This window comes from Erinaceus europaeus, chromosome 18, assembly GCF_950295315.1.
Source record: "Erinaceus europaeus chromosome 18, mEriEur2.1, whole genome shotgun sequence".
Lineage (NCBI taxonomy): Eukaryota > Metazoa > Chordata > Mammalia > Eulipotyphla > Erinaceidae > Erinaceus > Erinaceus europaeus.
The window spans coordinates 26,548,727-26,569,296 of record NC_080179.1 but is presented as its reverse complement, the minus strand read 5'-3'; the positions used below and the strand labels follow the sequence as shown (position 1 = coordinate 26,569,296).

The following is a 20,570-nucleotide window of genomic DNA, read 5'->3' as shown; positions in this document are numbered from 1 at the left end:
CACAAAGAAGTAAATCAATAAAATCTATTTTAGAGGGGCCAGGTGGTACGGCATCTGTTAAGCACACACACATTACAGTGTGCAAGGTCCTGGTCACCACTTGCAGAGGAAAAGGTTCACGAGCAGTGAAGCAAGCCTACAGATGTCTGTCTATCTAACTCCCTCTCAATTTCTGTCTCTATCCAATAAATAAATAAATAAATAAATATTTTAAAGAATATATATTTTAGATGAGCTCCCACATAGTGAAATGTTAAGCTTTAGAACTACATATTTCATTCATGTTTTTAGTCAACAATACCTACCCTACCATTTTCTAAAGTCTTAGAATGTCTCTTAAAGTTTTCATAACAAAAAAACCTAGAATCATTCCTCAGTTTATCAATAAACCCATCCCTATATGTACCTGGGATTGATACTAAACTTCAGTGCACACTACAACCAATTTTCTTGACTCAGTTTGAATGTTCCATATATATGCAACTATTTTTTTTCTGAGGTACTTTGAGTCTGTGATGAAACTGCATTTCTAATTACTGAAAATAAGTTTATTTTTTTTAAAGGAAAAGCAGAACAAACACTAGTTGACATACTGATACAGATATTTTGAAGCAATAAGAAAATGTAAATTTCACCTAGAGCCGAAGACGTAGTAAAAATAACCAAAGATTACAACCTAATCTAATGTAGGAATTTCTGCTTACAAACAAATGTGAAAAAGAATACTAGTTTTCACTAATATTTTTAAAATCACAATAATTATTATTAATATTCCTTTAAAACAGGGATATCCTTCTTCCCAAGCGACTGTTACAGAATCTTTTTCACCAATGCCCTAGTTTAAAAATCAGTTTCTACTTTTAAGAGGGTAAGACCCTTAACAGTAAATAGTGGCATATTTCACCAAAGGGTGAGTGAAGAGATTACAGTAAAAATATTTTGCCGAAGAAAACATATATATTTTTTAAAAAGCAAAAGTTCATTAATAAAATCTTTACAAATCCCATCTTAAATTACCTAATGAAACAATTTCTACTTAGACCTAGATACCCTCCTCACCTACCTCCTATTCCACATCCTTCAGTCACTCCAAAGCTAACCTTGTCAGACAAACTAAGGACTACAAAAGCTGAATAAGGGCAAGAAGAGACTGACATACTTTGATGACTCCTTAGTCACTACCAGGCCACCCCATCAACTGGGGTCCTAGTCAGGGAGTCCTGGGATTCCCACACAGACATGATGGGCTTAGACCTCTAACAGATCCCTTTACCACTGTCACTGATCATCTCCATCAGGAACAATATAATGGACCCCTCTGTGGGCCCCTATAGGATCTGGCCCTCAATGTGGATTAATAATGGTAAGGAATATTCCATTTTCCGAAGGGAAGTTGGATAACATACCCTACCTAATACCCGAGGAAGACAGGGCCTTTAATTAGAGCAGCCTGGAATGTTCCTAGCTGTGACCACAGAATGTGAGCTCAGACCTACAGGGATACAGAGGTTTCATAGGGTCCTGTGTAGTATATGGGCCCCAGATCAGATCAATGGGGCTTACAGTTAACAATATTTATATACTTTGCCCATATTTGCTAACTCTCTCTTCCCAGATAAATCTTTCTAGTCCTTTTTCCAACTATGACACCATTTCCCCATACAATAACCTGCGTCCATCTGCATATTAGATATAAGGCTCAGGCAAAAACTAGTAAAGTCAGGGACCCCTTGGAATATACCTAAAATAGACCTACTTGCTTTTTCCAAAATGAAGACCCCAAATCTTCATCTGATATATTCTTAGCTGTAGGTTCCTGATTGTTCAACAATTTGTTCTACTTTATATCTTAGTTCAGTGACCAGGTTCCAGATGCTACTATGATGCCAACCAGACTTCCCTGGGCAGAAGACCCTACCATGTGTCCTGGAGCTCCACTTCCCCAGATCCCTGCCCCACTAGGGAAAAAGAGAGATGGGCTGGGAGTATAGATCGACCTGCCAATGCCCATGTTCAGCGAGTAAGCAATTACAGAAACCAGAACTTCCACCTTCTGCACCCCACAATAACCCTGGGCCCATACTCCCAGAGGGATAAAGAATAGGAAAGCTATCAGGGGAAGGGATAGGGAGTTCTGGTGGTGGGAACTGTGTGGAGTTGTACCCCTGTTTTGTCAATATTTCCATTTTATAAATAAAAATAAAAAATGGACATAATCCAGTTCTTAAAAAATTAGTGGTAAATAAAGTTTTAAGTCACAAATCAGGTATGCAAGTTTTGCTGAAGGGATAATAATGTGAGTATGAAGTAAACAAATTTAATCTAGGGAGTTATTAGAAGAACAAAAGTGATTACAAGTTGGTAAAAACACTCTTTTTTTAAGACTCAACATTTCATTTGGGTAACTTCCATGATTTAAGAACAAGAACAGTATGCTTGGTAATAAAGAGTGCAGTTTGTATGAATATTGCTAAGGTCAAACTTGAGACCTACCACTTAATACCTTGTGGTCACCAATTACAAATATTTTTCTGGCACAAAATGGGACTAAAAATAATAAGCTATATAATAAGCTAATATACAAGATTAAATGAGTTAAATACAACTCACATGCAAAGAGAAGTCACTGGCATGTAGTCAGTGCTATGACACTGTTTACTAGCATTTAATGTGACTCACCGTTTTCTTGGTTAGGGCCTGATGACTTCACACTTTTTACTTTGTCAACTACCTTCTTTTCAGTGTCTGTATTATGTAGCATAAGATGTGGTCCTCTGAAAAAAAAAACACGACATTGTATGTTATATATCGACACTACTTAATCACATACGCAATGAGAAAACAGGCAATAATCTTCAAAGACAGATGGTCTGAAATAATCATGTTTTTCTGCCAAAGACTGGAAATTAAATAGCAAAAAAAAAAAAAAAAAAAAAAAAGAAGTGGCAGTAAGAAGCTTGATAAATTGAATAGTTCTCCAAAATGAGTACTTCTTTGTTATTACTGTTATTATTGTTATGTATTATTGTTACTGTTATTATTGTTATTGTATTATTGTTATTGTATTATTGTTATTGTATTATTGTTATTGTATTATTATAATGTTATTATTGTTATTACTGACTGTCTTTTAAACAAAAAGGGAGGTAAATGAAATAGTGTAACCCTATATTTCTCAAGCACAAGTATATAAATTAGATTGTAGACTGGCCTTATATTTTTGTTTTGTTTTATGATAGACAAGTTTAATTTAAGCTAAACCATGCAAATCAAAGTAAAACTTTGATGAAGGTGGTATGTCTGACTGATTTCAGTTTTACTTATGGTGTTCCATTTCAAACATAATAAGTGGATTATACTATAGCTTTCAATTTCTAGGCTCACATGAGAAATGCAGTCTATATTTCATATAGTTGAAGTTAAAAATATTATTAGTGATTTAATATCATACTCAAATATGTACAGTTTTGATTTACCAGTGAAAACTACTGAAATGCATTTGATAAAAACTGAAAACTAAATGTCTCATTTAGGCCGGACAGGTAATATGCAAAACACCTATAGTACAAAAAAAAAATTGTAATATTTGAGTGGTACAATGTAACTAAATGACACAGTTTTTCTGACGTAGAAAACTAGAACTGTCAAATTTGATTCTATTTAAATAGGCAATGTCATTAATAAACATCTGTAATGATAGTCGAGGGGATATAATTCAAAAGTCACTAAAGGGTATGACTATAATTTGTGCTTAAAATCTATACTTCTTTATTTCAGAAGAATGTATTAGTTAACCAAACTGTCATAAACACTTCTGACACAGAGAATACTTACTGTCCATCTGTATTTCTAGTTTCTTGTTTTTCTTCTTTAGAGTTCTGTGAGGACTCTCCAGTATTATTGCCAAGGGCTGAGTCAGTATCATTTTTCAATGCATTTATTGTATCAGGTGATCCAAAAGGATTAACGTGTGACTGCAGAGAAATATTTTCAGCCTCAGCTTTAGGCACTTCACTCAGTTCTTCCTTTTCATCTATTTCTTCAAGGCTATAATCAGAGCTTATTCCAGCTACAAAGAAATGAATAGATAATTTTAAACATTAATTTGCCTCATTCATTTTATACAATCTTGGCAATGAAAAGATTTTTAAAATAATAATTATCAAGATTCTTTTAAACTCTGATTCATAACTAATGTGGCGAACCCTAATGGTGAATAATCATATTAACATATAGTCAAATTACTTCAGACACATACAATTCTAAAAATAATGTTACCACTCTAGATTTTATTCATGTTAGAAAAAATGAGGTTAATTAAACTCATAAACTTCAAGTTAGAGATTTCATTTTAGAATTTATCACTATCTAAATGATTTTACATTTATACAATAGCTCTACATTTAAAGGAAATAAGATTTTTATATTGTCTACAAGTACAAATTACAAAATTTGACTCAGTAATTAGAAGCACTGACTACAAGTGAGAATTATTTGTCTCTTTAAAAAACACCACTGCTCATATTCTGAATCTGCTTAAGTGAAAACTTAGGGGTGCGCCAAATTTCTTAGGCTCTTCAGCTAATTCTAATGTAAAACCAGAGTTAAAAGTCACTCACAAGACTGGGAGACAGCTTACTGGTTATGCAAAAGACTTCCATATCTGAAGCTCTGAGGTCCCCTGTTCAATCAATCACCAATCCCACCATAAATCAGAGCTGAGTAGTGCTCTGGTCTTTTTCTCTGTGTCTTTCTCTCTGTATTTCTCTCTCATTAAAATAAAATATCAAAAAATTTTTTTTTCATATCACTCACTAATTTAGACACAATAGAATGTTTAATCTTACAAATAAGGAATCTAGAGAACTCACTGGGTACAGCATGTGCCTTGCCTGTACAGACCAGGTTTGAGCCCTGTCACCGCCAGGGAGTGCCATGGCACTAAGGTAAGCTAGGATGCAATGCCCTTCCATTATCTATTTCTCTCTCTAAATGAAAGAAAGTTGACCCAACAGTGATATTGTACATGTTCAAGGTCCCAGATTAAAAAAAAAAAAAGAAACCTTAATCTTTGATTCTTAGAAACAATTTTCTTTAAGTTTTTTTTTCTATATTATCAGAATGTTTAATAATCATGTAAGAAAACAGGCATTCTCACATTTCTCTTTTTTGTTGCTTCACTTAATTTAAATGGGCAGCTGGGAGCTGGGAGGCACATCTGCTTAAGCACAGATATCACTTAATTTAAATGGAAACATTCTATAGCAAATGTTTTCACCCAGTGTTCTTCTTTTCTCCACTTATTATAACGTCAAGATTATCGCATATCAATATTCTTTAAAAAGTACTTTATTAGAGGTCAGTAGAGCCCTGGATGATGGGGTGGCCTGGTAATGACCAAGAGAGCCATTTTAGAAGTATGCCAGTCTCCTGCCCTTAGCCGGCTTTTCTAGTCCTTACTTTATTTGACAAAGGTTAGTCTTAGAGTAATTGAGGAAAATGAAATAGGAAGTAGGTGAGGTAGCTGGGTGTCTTGGTCTAAGTAGAAATTATCTGATTGAGTACTTTATGGTGTCTTTTTTAGGTCTATTTGCTTGTGCCCTTGTTGAGTCTCTCAAGACTACTGTGCACTTTTATTTTAAGGTGTATATTTCCCCATAACTATGGATACACATGCACATGTGTCCTGTCTCATGACCCTGGTCTATATCTAGGTTCTGTGACTTTGTTTGGAAGTGAAATTTCCACCTTCTGCATCCCACAATGATCCTGGGTTCATACTCCCAGAGGGATAAAGAATAAAAAAGTTTCCAATGGAGGGGATGGGATGCAGAAATCTGGTGGTGATGATTGTGTGGAATTGTACCCCTCTTGTTCCATGGATTTGTCATTCATTATTAAATGAATAAAAAGAAAAGTACTTTATTCCTTTTATTTTAGTGAGATAGATAGGCAGACAGACAAACATAGACCTTATTACTGCTCAGCTCTGGATTATGGTGGTGCTGAGGCTTGAACCTGTACCTCAGAATCTCAGGTATTAAAAGAATTTTGTATAACCTTTATGCTGTCTCCCCAGGCCCATCTGTATTTTTGTTTATTTTTCTGCTCAGCAGGTGTCTTTACAATTTTACTATAAAAACATTTCCTTATTAAGTATTATTATTCCTTTTTCTTTTGGTAAACAGCAAGGATTTATTTGCAGAAGTGGGATTACAGATTAAAGAAATAAAGTAAATGATAATGATAAAGACCACCTCACTCTCAGAAGGGAGGCTGGGTCATCCTACTCTGCCATTCAAGGAAACTAGCTCTGAAATGAGCACAGCCTAGATTGTTCCCTGTTGTAACTATAGTCCATGAGCTGTCTGACAAGGACTCAGAGACTTTGTAGGCTCCTGTGCTATGAAATGTGCTTCTTCTTCTAGCGTTTGCCCTTCTTCCATAGCCAGTCAATAGCGTCAGGTTGAAAGCTGTCAGGAGCTGCTTGTTGCTGGCTTTGAAAGTGACTGGGATCCATGTGGATTCAGTCGGCTAGGAAGGATCATCAGTTTCCCCAATGAATGGGTACTCACGGGATGCACCACAAGAAGGTCAATCCAATGAAATGTGCTAATATGAATGGATACGGGCCCCATATTGTGGTAATAGTTAACTACATTTATATTTATTCTTCAAGTTTGTGAGTAACTCTCTGCCCTCATACTGCTTCCTAGTTCTATTCTCAACTCTAACACCACCTTCCCAGACAATATTTCTGGCCCACCACCATATTAGCTATCAAGCTCAAGCAAATATTATAAAGATGGGCTCCTAGGAACATTACTAAAACAGACTTCCTATAGCTTCCTTTTACCATATAGCCCCTACTTTCACCTGCTTTATTACTATTTTATGGCTCCTGTTTACTAAACTTTTTTATTTATTTATTTTCCATTTTGTTGCCCTTGTTGTGTAATATTGATGTCATTGTTGTTGGATAGGACAGAGAGAAATGGAGAGAGGAGGGGAAGACAGAAAGGGAGAGAGAAAGATAGACACCTGCAGACCTGCTTCACCACCTGTGAAGCGACTCCCCTGCAGGTGGGGAGCCGGGGGCTCGAAATGGGATCTTTATGCAGTCCTTGCACTTTGCACCACGTGCACTTAACCCGCTGGGCCACCGCCGGACTCCCTACTAAACATTTTTGTCCTGCATTCCACCTTTACTGCATTTCACCCACCAAGTTCCAGATGTAACTACAATTCTGTGTTGGCTTCCCTGGACAGATGGCTTCACCAATGCTTCCTGAAACCTCACCTCTCTGGAGTCCTGCCCCACTAGGGAAAGATAAGACATAGGCTGGGGGTATAGATCGACCTGCCAATGCTCATGTCCAGAGGAGAAGCAATCACAGAAGTCAGAACTCCTTCCTTTGACACCCCATAGGGATTTTTGATCTATACTCCCAGAGGGATAACAACAGGGAAGTTTCCAGTGGAGGGGATGGGACAGAGAACTCTGGTGGAGGGAACTGTATGGAATTATACCCCTATTAAAATTATATCCCTTATAATCTTGTAAAGCAATATTAAATTGCTCATAAAAGCTAAAGATTAAAAAAATAAAGTCAAATATACATTGTAAAGGTTGGAGCAAGCTGGCCCAAGATGACAACAGTATTTACCCATACAATCTCACAGAAGATAACATTACATTTCAAGGCACATTTCTTTACAGTTTACCCTAAAAATTGTCTTTTATGTAACTATGGCAATATTATATCAAACCTTTTTATGTTCTGTTTTATGGTGGGGTTTTTTTTTTGTCCCAACTCCAGTATCACTTCTTGAGGAAATACTGGTTTACAGAATTATAGTTGTCATAAGGCACATTTCCCCTTAAACATTTATTTCACTGAATAAAGATATACACAACCAATGAATAGTCAACAAGGTAAAGAACAGTTCCCAGAAAAGACCTTATTAAATAGTTGGAGAAGATAAGTGAAATAAGCAGTATGTAAAATGGTTAGCACCATTACCAGGTTTGAAAATAAATTTAAAAAAAGAATATCACTTTTGATCTTTGCTTATTTCTGTGAACTACAAAGCATGCCTTCTACCAAGTGTGATATCTCTCTGCCCAATATTGTATGATATTATAAATTTAAAGACAGGTGACTCGACATCAAAATTAAACAATTTGAATTTTAGTGACTAAATATGCAAATCTTCCTTTATCATGACATGAAAAATAATCTTTATGATGCCAATATGTAATATTAGTGCCTAGAATAGACTGTTTTATCTATGAAATGAGTTCATTTATATATATATATATATATATATATTTATATATATATATATATTTTTTTTTTCCCCAGAACACTGCTCAGCTCTGGCTTATGGTGGTACAGGGGACTGAAACTGGGACTAAGGAGCCTTAGGCATCAGAGTCTCTTTGCATAACCATTATGCTATCTACCCCCGTTTCATTTATATATTTTGAAAAATATGTATTGAGAAATATGATTATTTGTTCTGTTTAAGAGCAATGTGTTTTATAAATGGTTTCCCCACATATAGTATGATCTTGAGAAGGAGTAAGTGAAAAATATTAACTGGGGGCCACATGGTTGAAGCCCCCAGTCCTTACCTGCAGGGGGGAAGTTTTAATAGTGGTAAAGCAGTGCTGCAGCGTCTCTCTCATTCCCTTATATTTCCTTCCCCTTCTCAGTTTCCCTCTGCCCTATCAAATTATTAAAAAAACAAACAAACAAACAAAAACACCTACCAGCAGCCTAGAAAGTGGGAGCTAGAACACTGAATTTATAGGTATGAGGTTTCCAATTCAATCCCTGGTTCTACATATGCCAGAGTAATACTCTATAGCCTTTACTTACCCCTCTTTTTCTCTTGTTGATAAATAAATCTTAAGATATACTTAAAAATAAATACTGCCAAAGTATTTTCCAAATTAGCTACACAATTTTGTAGTTCTCTGAGGAGTATATGAAAGTACGCTACCTTTTCTTAAAAGGTTGATTTATTAATACAAGGGAGAGGGAAGAGAAAGAATAAGATTGTAACCCTGGCACGTGCAAAGCCTGGGTTCCAACACAGCTCACTTTGTGCTTGAGAGTCCACTGCATTATCCAGTATACCACCTCCCATGGACTGCTTTATTTAACTACTCTGATGTGATAAGGACTCCAAGTCACTAAAAGATAGAGTAGATTTTAAGAGTCATTATGAACTATAAAGCTCTACTACTGAGTAGCAAAAATAACCCTAATATTTTTAAATTAAAATAAAAAAATCAGGGGGCCAAGAAGAGGCGGATTCAGTAGAGCACACACATTACCATGCGCAGGTTCCAGTGGGAGCCCTCACTCCCCACCTGCAGGAAGGATGCTTCACAAGAGTTTAGCAGGTCTTCAAATGTCTATCCTTCTCTCTTCCTCTTTATCTCCTCCTCCCTTCTCAATTTCTCTCTGTCCTATCCAATAAAATAGAAAGCAAAAAGGAAAAAAAAAAAGAAGAAGAAAAGGAAAAACTGGCTGTCAGGAGCAGTAGATTTGCAGTACCCATATAAACCTGGTGGCAAGTTTTTAAAGGCAATATTATATATTAAAAAAAAAATCCTGGGGGTCGGGCGGTGGCGCAGTGGGTTAAGCGCATGTGGCGCAAAGCGCAGGGACCAGCGTAAGGATCCCGGTTCGAGCCCCCGGCTCCCCGCCTGCAGGGGAGTCGCTTCACAGGCGGTGAAGCAGGTCTGCAGGTGTCTATCTTTCTCTCCCCTTCTCTGTCTTCCCCTCCTCTCTTCATTTCTCTCTGTCCTATCCAACAACGAATTGCGTCAACAAGGGCAATAATAATAGCCACAACGAAGCTACAACAAGGGCAACAAAAGGGGGAAAAAAATGGCCTCCAGGAGCGGTGGATTCATGGTGCAGGCACGGAGCCCAGCAATAACCCTGGAGGAGGAAAAAAAAAAATCCATACCAAAGTAACCAAAGTACAGTTAAATAATGAAAAAAAAGTAGTATTAGTATTGCTACAAGCTGGAAATAAAGAACAGAAAGCCAAATAGGGATCAATTCTTTATAAATTCTTTATAACCACTGATTCAAAAAAAATTTACTTATTTTCCCTTTTTGTTGCCCTTGTTTTGTTGTTATTATTGTTGTTGTTACTGATGTCATCATTGTCAGGACAGAGAAGAACGGAGCGAGGAATGGACAGAGAGGAATGAATAGAGAGGGGGAGAGAAAGATAGACACTTGTAGACCTGCTTCACTGCCTGTGAAGCGACTCCTCTGAAAGTGGGGAGCTGGCGACTCCAACCTGGATTCTTAAGCAGGTCCTTGTGCTTCACGCCATGTGTGCTTAACCCGCTGTACTACCACAGGACTCCCAAACCACTGATTTTTATTATGTTATACCTTGCTATACTTGTCTATATGGTTAGGGAAAGCATTAAACTCCAAACTATTACACAATGTCAAATGAAAAAAAGGACATTATATCTTTTTGAGATATTTTTATACAAGGGATTGACAAATAACCAACTCAGTAAGACATATTAATAGGCATTAAGCAAAGCATCAGAAAGCAAAGGCTGGTCACCTACATGTCAGAGAGATTACAGCTGCCTCAGGTGTTCCAGGGCAGTCGGAGAGAGGGGATTCATCAGCCAGTTTGGGCACAGTGCACTGTTCATAACTGGGGAACCCAGGGCCAAAGGAGGCTTCTGCCAAAGAAATAAAATCAGTGAAAATGTCACTTGGACAACAGAGTTAAAACAAGCAAAGATCAGGAAGCATTTTAGAAGATTTCAAATTTTCTGGCTCACAAATATCCATGTATAGAACATGAGATTAAGAAAGAAAAAAAGAAAAGTAAGTAGTTATCAAGTGAGGTCCTTATGCTACTTGACTAATACTTCAGAATTTTCTCATTTTACCTCTATAGTTTTATATTATTTAACGAGTTTTCTCTGTCCAATAAAGTGATATCACTAGAATTATTCTGGTTTGAAGTTAATAATAATCATCACTAAGTTACTGAATGGAAATATTTTTAGTCAGAGAGAATATGACTCATATAGTATGCTTCCAAATTTCCCATTTCTAAATATCATTTGAAGACTGAAGATTCAGGAACATTTGGGGGAGGGAATGCTTCCAAATTTTTCTGTATTTGTGAATATGAATTACAAATTTAGGTAGAAATGTATTAATGACTCTTTATACCTATCAAGTTACCCCATGGTAAGCATTAGGTATTACTGGCAGAGTAATACTGTATTTTGACAAAATTATTAGCTTTCATTTTCTATTAATATTTGACCTTAAATTAAATATAAATATATAGAAATTCTGTCATGTTTATGAATTACTAAACGTTTCTCATTGAAAATAACAAGATACAGTACCAAATTGAAATATTTAATTTGTAATGGAATTTCATTTAAAGAAACAAAAAATGGGCCATATAAAATATTTCATAATACATTTTTCCCACTAGAACAGTATGTTGAGCTCAAAGCTAGGGCCTTTGTGCAAAGAATAGAACTTTCGGGGTTGAGTGGTGTCGCACCTGGTTGAGCACACATGTTACAGTGTGCAAGGACCCAGGTTCAAGCCTCCAGTCCTCACCTGCAGGGAGAAAGCTTCAGAAGTGGTGAAGCACAGCTGCAGGTGTCCATTTCTACCTCCCCATTCCCTCTCAATTTCTGGTTATCTCTATCCAATAAATAAATATAATAAAATATAAATATTAAGAAAAGAATAGAGCTCTATACCTTCACCTAAGCTTTCTTCCAAACACCTCAAAGTTCACTCTTAATTAGGATGTGCTATTACTCTTGAGAAAGAGATTACAAATGGCAACTCGATATTGCATGAGCAAAACAAAAGACCTAGTCCGGATGTATTCAAGGAATTACTGCAGAACTGAAATCCTGAGTTCTTCATGTTCCATACTTTAAACACCAGCAATTTTTTAAAAATTTAATACACAAACTAGGGCAATGCTGCCAAAGCATTTGTTTCTGCTCCTTAATATGCAGAGTATTATAACTAGATCCGCTCTCCAACTATAAGACAGTTATTTTATGAACAATTAAATGATGTGGAGTAGAGGGGTAATACCTGAGTTATTTTATGAACAATTAAATGATGTGGAGTAGAGGGGTAATACCTGAGTTATTTTATGAACAATTAAATGATGTGGAGTAGAGGGGTAATACCTGAGCTGGAGAGTCCTACAGGAGAACTTGCCTCTGAAGCACTGTCTGTGGAAACAAACAAGAGACCTAGTACAAAAAGTATTCAAGGAAGCATTGCAATTTTTAAACAGACATTTGCAAATACAACAAGTCTTCAGTATCTTAACTCACTGTTCTATCATTCAAAAATATATGGCTCTGGGAGCAGGGTAGTGGTGCAGTGAATTAAGCTCATGCAGAGCGAAGCCCAAGGGCTGGCTTAAGGAATCCTGTTGGAGCCCCTGGCTCCCCACCTGCAGGGGAGTCACCTCACAGGCGGTGAAGCAGGTCTAGAGGTGTCTGTCTTTTTCTCCCCCTGTCTTGCCCTCCTCTCTTGATTTCTCTCTGTCCTATCCAACAACAACGACAGCAATAACAACAACAATAATAATAACAACAACAATGATAAACAAGGGCAACAAAAGTGGGAAAAATAAAAATAAAATAAAAATTAAAAATATATGGCTCTAACCTTGATAGAAGTCATTTTACTGTCCAGCCATGATACAATTAAAATCTACTTACATTCCCATTCCTGCATGTAAACAATTCTGGAATAGCAGTGTTTTTCTAAATAGGCTTACAAAATATAACATGCTCCTTTGAGAGAAATGAAACTGCACATTTTTTTCATTTTATCTGATTGTGCCACAGTTTTAAGAAAGCAGTTAGGACTAATCAAGTCCTAAGTACATTAAAATTAAAGTCTAAATCAAGCTCCATTATTTTAAGTAAAACCTATATGATTTCTACTGTCTATATTGAAAAAACCCAACACAAAGGTAATGCAAATGACAAAAGTCACATACCAGTCACATGACTATTTTCATCACTTCGATGCAGGGGTATTTTGGAGGGTGGGGAAGGTGCCTTTCGTTTTGTCCTTTTCAAAGATGAATTCCCAATGGAGGTGCTGCTAAGCTTCAATGACTCTGTTTCACAGGGACTCTACAGGAAACAAAATGAACAAACACAGTCCTTATTTGGAAATGAACAGCAAACTTTTTAAGTGGAGATAGACCTTTTCACCAAGATAGAATGTTACTTATTCAAAAAACATTCATGGGCTTGGGAAGATAGCACACTGAACTTGCATGCCTTAGGAAACAGTCCCAGACTCACTCCCAGGCACCACTATTTGCCAGAGCTCAGCAGTGTTCTCCTCCTCCTCTCCCTCATAAAAATAAATAATAAATACATCTTTTAAATATTTTATTAGTGATTTAGTAATTGCAATAAATATATTTTAAAAGCACTTATGGAGTGCCTGCCATGTGTGAAGTGGACTATGGAATGAATATATCAACAAAAATTCTCAATAAACATGGGCTAGAATGACAGACTGACACACAAACAACTGCTTATAATGTAGAAGGCTCATATATAACACAACTAAAATGAATTTTTGAAGAAAATTTTAGATGAAGAGGTAGGAAAAGGAAGACAACACATTTAGAGACAGCGAACAAAATTTATCTTTCTTTTTTAGTACTAACACATAAATGATAACGATTTCAAAAATCTGTAAGTCTAGCCCAAGCAAGGTCATTTGAGGCCTTTGACTATAGATATGGCCATATGTGACTGCAAGTCAACAACCCTGGACAGGCCTGCCTCAGTAGGTAAGCAAGTGCCTCTTGGTCTACTACGAAGTCATCACAAACATGCTTAAGATCTATTCATAGCTTCTGTCTCCAATTTCTTGCTTCCACTCTTCAAACCAGATTGTTTCAAATCTTCATTTCATAAATAAAATTCCTATCAAAGTCACCGATAGTTTCCACCATGGCTATATTACTGGTTATTTCTCACAACAGTCTGACCTACTAGCGACATCTTCAGACCCTCTTTTTCTTACTTCCAGGCTGCCCTATTGCTTACTCTGCAGAGATCCAACTCTGCTTTCTTTGTTGATTCCTTTTCATAACAGTCCTTGGTATCTATGTTCAATGTTTTGGTAGCCTCTATTATTTTGGATTTATTTTTAGTTATATATTGATGAGTTCCAAGTTTATGTCTCCATCCTGGACCTCTTTTCATCTTCACTTATAATCTAAAGTCATTTCAAGCTTAGTATATCTGAAACAAAAATGCTGGCACAGGGAAGTGGTTTAGCAGGAAAGCTCATACCTTGTATATAAGAGGTACAATAGGTGAAAAACACAGGTACCACATAAAAAACAGAAGCAAAAGTTTCAAAAATGGCAGATGATGCTCTGGCCTCATTCTCTCTTAATGAATATAAATCAATCAATCTAAGGTCCTGAAAAATCCCTCCTCCCTCTTACCCTAGTAACCCTGTCACACAGTCTTTCCTATTTCAGTAAAGTAAGACATTCTTCTATTTGTTCAGACCAGGAACTCAGGGGTCACTCTTGTCTACTCTCTCAACACTCTTCATTAAATTTCAACCTGTTGACTCATGGAGCCCAACCACAAACACATACTGTCGAAACAATCACCCTAAAATATCTTATTGGACTCTGCTTGTATATAGCTTCTTTATTGTCGTTTTCCAGTATAGTTTCAAAAGAATCCTATGAAAAAGTAATTCAAGTAAAGATGCTTTGTTCAAGACCCACTACGGTCTCCTCAGTGGCACAGAAAAGCCAAAGTTCTTCTAATACCTCACCCCTAGATCTCTCTAATCACTTTCTTCTCTTGTGTGAGGGGTGGCTCACTTTTCTTTAGTGCACTAGCCAACATAGATAGCTCTCTTCAAAAACTTGCTGAGACAAAATGGCTTACTTAGACGGCAAACGCTAGAAGAAGAAATTAGATGGTGTGTTGCTACTGCATTGAAGGAAGCGTCAGTGCTGTGGTATCTTTCACTCTCTGTCTCTATCTAAAAGGAAAAAAAAATGTTCTGGCAGTGTTCCTACCTCAGGGTACCTGGAATGCTTTTCCAAACATAACTTAAACTTCCCACTCTCACTTTTCCTCATGTCATTTCTCAAATGTTACCTTTTAAATAAACTCCAGTGTACATGATCCCCTAGATGTCCTATTCCTCTCTCCAGCTTCATCTTTATGAACAGAACAGCTCTCTGACAGCGTTGGCTCACTTACTTGCCTTGTTTATTATCTGCTTCCACTGGAGTTTACTGCTAAGGGCAGGGATATTTTTTGTCTTCCTTATTTGACCACTGTTATCTCACTAGAAAAATATCTTGCTAACAAAAGTTTCACAAATATTTGTTGAGGGAATGAAAAGAACAGATTAAATACTGCCTTCTCCATTTGTAAATTAAAGGTCTTGATAAATTTGGACTTGTAAGGTATGGAGAGATTGGACCATTCCAATCTTATTAGACAATGTAAGTATGTTTAAGGGGAACAAGCCAGTTCATAAATGTTTCCTTAATCTTTAAACCTGGCCACAACACATCATGATAAATCTAGAAAATTTTACTATTTTGAGAATTTTATAATACATACATACATATATATATATATATATATATATATATATATATATATAGCCAGATAATAGAAGAAGCTTGCCCACAAAGAGAAAAATCTTAGTTACATCACTGCCAATTAAGTTAGGCACTAAAGAAGGCTGGTCATCTCAGAAAAAAGCAGAGCTAGGACCACAGTGGCAGGCACTTGACTGAACACACCTCTCACTAAGATTAACTCCTCTTAACAAGTGTGTGGGGCAGGTGGCACCAGCTTTACCTTATCTTGCAGATATCAAACATGAAGTTCCTATACCGGTTGGTAAATAGTTGTGGTACTTACCACCTTTCCCTTTATTACTTGGTTCCTCATTTATAATATTAAGATGTCCAAGAAAGAAAAAAAAAGTCTGTCACCCAAAATCAGACTGATTCAGAATCACTAAAGCCAATTAAAGTTATGATGTATTAATATAAGCATTATATTAAGATATAATTATTATCTCACTCACACACACCATCTCCAAGTTCTACTGGACAAAGGTGGTGGGAAGATAGATTCTCAGTTGCTCCTTAGATCTTTAATTAGGAGAAGGGTCCTTTGTAATAAAAAGATGGGGAAAACACAGCAATAGAATAATATTTAAGTACATATCATTTTGAGTAAAACATAAAAGTTCAAATTAAAAAATTCTCACCAGTGATATGTCTTTGTGTTTAGAAATTTGCACTTACTTGTTAAAAGTTAAAAAATATACGTAGAACTCATGTGGGAAAACGCCAAGGTTCCTCCTAGAGCAACACTGCACTAGAATTAAAATAATACTGATCTAAGTAAACATCAAAAGCAGTAGATATTACTTAGCTTCTTTGTGAGTTTATAAAGTATGCCTCATTTCTATCAGAGTCCTGCTTAATCAGTGAGAATGCTGTAAGTGATCAATCTGAACTAAGAATTTGCTAAGTGCATGATGTCATGACAGCGTCTGATTTTCTTTCTCTTGCTCCATGTTGAATGCTTATTTCCCATAATTTGATCGCTTTCATGAAGTCTATGAAAACAAACCCATTTTCCCCTTCTAGCTCAAAGTCCCAGGCACTGACACTTATTGGCCTTTTCAATGTCCCAATAATGCAATTCTCTCACGAATTTCTCAAGCAAGAGTATCTGTTTAAGAGTTTGAGCTCTTACATTTTTGGCTATATTATAATAAAGCAACATAGAAATGAAAAAGGAAGAATTTAATATGTATTACTCACAAATTTTTATAATTTATCCATAAGTCAGAAGAATAAAAATTAACACACATATTGAATCTATCTATACTACAGAGAGGTCTTAATATATTTCTTTTAAAATTTTTCTTGATTTAATAATGATTGACAAGACCGTAGGAGAAGAGGGGTACAGGTCCACATAATTCCCACCACCAGAGTTCTGTATCCCATCCCCTCCATTGGAAGCTTCCCTATTCTTTATCCTTCTAGGCATGGGCCCAAGGTCATTATGGGATGCAGTTAACATGATATTTTGATGGATAAATAATTTAAGTTTGTCAGCATATACTACTATCACTTTTATAAGTGCTAAAACACTCAGTAGCACTTATGAAGAAAGTTGAGGAAATGCAAGGTTGAAGGACAAAGCTATGGGCATCTGAGGGCAACACGTCTTTTTTTTTTTTCTTTTAATTTCTTTATTGGGGAATTAGTGCTTTATATTGGACAGTAAATACAACAGTTTGTACATGCATAACATTTCCTGGTTTTCCATATAACAATACAACCCCCACTAGGCCCTCTGTCATCCTTTTTGGACCTATATTCTCCCCCACCCAACCACCCAGCCCAGAGTCTTTTACTTTGGTGAAATACGCCAATTCCAGTTCAGGTTATACATGGGTAATGCATCTTTCATTGTTTTACTCCTCACTCTGTGTGGGTATGTCGTGAAAATAAACAGATGTGTATTTTTAGAACCACAATTGGATCAGAGACTAAAAATAATGACAAGAAGAGTGTTATTGAGTGATACCAGATAAACTGGAAACGTTCACTTACTATTAAAAAAAAAAGCATAATTTGACTCTTGTGACCTGTAATAAATATATCCCATGCTATTACTAAAACTCAAGCTTATGACAAACATGCAACTTTAATAATTAACATAAGATGTACCAATGGCAGAAGTTTTCAAGAAATCAAAATGGTGGGTCCAGGTAGCCAACAGATTAATGACAGATTAATGAAACTCTGTTGCACCATATCCATAAATTGGGGGAAAATATACCTTAAAAATAAAAGTGCGCAACAGTCTACAGTGACTCAATAGGTGCAACAAACAGGTAAGAAAGACATCATAAAGTACTCAATCAAGTAGTTTCTACTTAGACCTAGGTCCCTCCTCACCCACCTCCTATATCACTTCCCTCAATCACTCTAAGCCTAACCTTGTCAGATAAATTAAGGACTACAAAAGTTGGATAAGAGCAAGAGACCAGAACACTTTAGTGATAGACAATTTGGTCACTACCAGGACATCCCATCATCTGGGACCCTAGTCAGGGAATTCTGGGATTCTCACATAGATATGATGGGTCTAGACCTCTAACAGATCCCTCTCTCTCTACCACTGCTGGTCATCTCCATCAGGAACAACATCATAAACCCTCTTGTGGGTCTCTACAGGACTTTGCCCTCAATGTAGAACAACAGTGGTAGAAACTGCCCCACTCTCTGGAGGGAGGCTGGGTCAGCACTCTCTGCTATTCAAGGAAGATGGGTCCTGAAATGAGTACAGCCTAGAATGTTCCTAACTGTGACCATGGAATGAGAACTCAGATTGACAGGGATGCAGAGGTTGCACTGTGCTAAATCTGAATAGACATGGGCCCTAGGTCAGATTGGTGGGGTTTACAGTTAAAGATCTTTATGTACTTTTTCCATATTTGGGAGCTTTTCTCTATCCTGATCCACCTTTCTAGTCCTATTCTCAACTCTGACCCCATCTACCCAAACAATACTTTTAGCCTACCTGTTGCATGTTAGCTGTTGGGCCCAGGCAAAAATTAGTAAAGTCATGGGCCCCTTGGAATATACATAAAATAGACTTCCTAGCTTCTTCCAACATGAAGACCCCAAATTTTGTTCTTTATACTCTAACCTTTAGGTTCCTAATTATTAAATTTTTTTTCTGCTTTTCATCTTAATGCTTTTCAGCCACCAAGCTTCAAATGCTACCATGATGCCAACCTGACTTCCCTGGTCAGACGACCTCACCAATGTATCCTGGAACCCCACCTTCCCAGAGTCCTACTCAACTAGGGAAAGACAGAAACAGGCTTGGGGCATGGATTGACCTGTCAAGGCCCATGTTCAGTGGAGAATCAATTATAGAAGCCAGACCTTCCACCTTCTGCTCCCCATAAATATCTTTGGTCCATAATCCCAGAGAAATAAAGAATAAGGAAACTTCAAAGAGGGGGAGGGGATATGGAACTCTGGTGGTGGGGACTATGTAGAATTATACTCCTCTTATCCCACAGTCTTGTCAATCATTATTATATCTATAATAAAATAAAAAAAATATATTTTAAAATGGAAAAGAAATTTTGTTGTACAAGAGGTAATAACAGCATTCAAGGAAGTAGTTTAATTTATATTTCCAATTATCCTACATGACAGAAAAGAGCTTTCTTTTTTTTCTTCTTCTCCTTCAGAGATTGCTAGAAAGAAAATTTGATCAGTTAAGAAGCGGCACAGGTCATCTAAGGTACTATAAATCAAACTGAAAACATTAAAAAGAGAAAAAAGACCTTGAGAAAGAGACATTTTACATCTTACAAAAATACCCTTCTTTTGGATCAGAGTCTACAAGAAAATAGGGGTCATTTAGTTCGAAGACCTTCATATTTCTAATGTATAGGCAAGAAAATGAGTGTGTGCTATGGTCTACAAATACAAATCCCTAGCACAGGACAGGGCTAGATAGAATATAGGCTATGCAAAGAGACTGAAGGGACCTTGGGGTTCTGTTGTATCTCCTGGACACTTGTCAAGGAGAGATGAGAGGTTAGGCTTTTGTGTTAAAGAAACTGCTGTAAAACACTACCCCCCCCAAAAAAAAGGCACTCCATCTAATTAGCAGAATCCTTAAACCTTTTTTTTTTTTCTGTATAATTCAGGATTGTGGTCCTAATGGTTTCAAGGTTTCACAATAGCTCTACTCTTAACTAGTCAGTGTTCATCTTCAGAGCATTTCTGAGTGTGAATTTACTTAATTGAAGAGAGGCTTTGAGTGCATTTACAAATTGGAAGGTAGCCCATGGTTACCAAAGAAATGACCTCTGGTGACAACAGAAGGACTTGAACCAGGAAGCGTCGCACTTTTTGTCTCTCCAATTCTCAATATACTCAGCTAGAGAAAGAAAATTAGCCCCACAAAAGGGTCTGGATGCTTAAGTTAAAAAAATCTATAAAATAGTCTATTGCCTAATAATGGTCCGTAAAGATTACACAATACTGTTGTAAATAACTTGTCTATTTTTAAAATACTGTGAAAGCTGTCTAAAATAAGCACATGATAGTTATAACATAGATGTTGGAGCAAAAAGTGTGGATGCATGGAAATATTTATCCTGAGACAGTACACTTCCTTTTTAGTGAAAGTGGTGGTAGGAGTCCTATGGCAGTTCCAGATATATTCAATTTTAAAATCTCAACAGAAGCAATGTATGCTGAATCTAAGTCAAATTCACTGTATAAAAACTCTACCAAATGTGACCTCAAGCAACATAATACCTTAAGGAATTTAATCAAGGATAAATATAAAGTTATCACCAGTCTGTTGAATCTTTCAGATAGATGGATGCATACTGCAATGATATACCACAATGTACACTTGAAGCTTGTAATGA

At 36.6% G+C, this 20,570-nt stretch overlaps 1 protein-coding gene and 1 long non-coding RNA gene across 11 annotated transcripts in view; one reads left to right on the top strand and one right to left on the bottom strand.

Moving 5' to 3' along the window:
- COBLL1 (cordon-bleu WH2 repeat protein like 1) overlaps positions 1-20,570 on the bottom strand; it is a 169,967-nt gene that overhangs the window by 16,000 nt on the left and 133,397 nt on the right. For all 10 annotated transcript variants that reach the window (XM_016195319.2, XM_016195320.2, XM_016195321.2 and 7 more), the window contains 5 exons: positions 13,063-13,201; positions 12,236-12,280; positions 10,616-10,735; positions 3,835-4,069; positions 2,680-2,774 (listed from right to left, as the gene is read on the bottom strand). In XM_016195319.2, coding sequence (XP_016050805.1) covers positions 2,680-2,774; positions 3,835-4,069; positions 10,616-10,735; positions 12,236-12,280; positions 13,063-13,201 — 634 coding nt within the window. The remainder of the gene's footprint in view (positions 1-2,679; positions 2,775-3,834; positions 4,070-10,615; positions 10,736-12,235; positions 12,281-13,062; positions 13,202-20,570) is intronic.
- The window catches only part of LOC132534254 (uncharacterized), a 62,282-nt gene that overhangs the window by 38,434 nt on the left and 3,278 nt on the right, over positions 1-20,570 (top strand). The window lies entirely within an intron of this gene.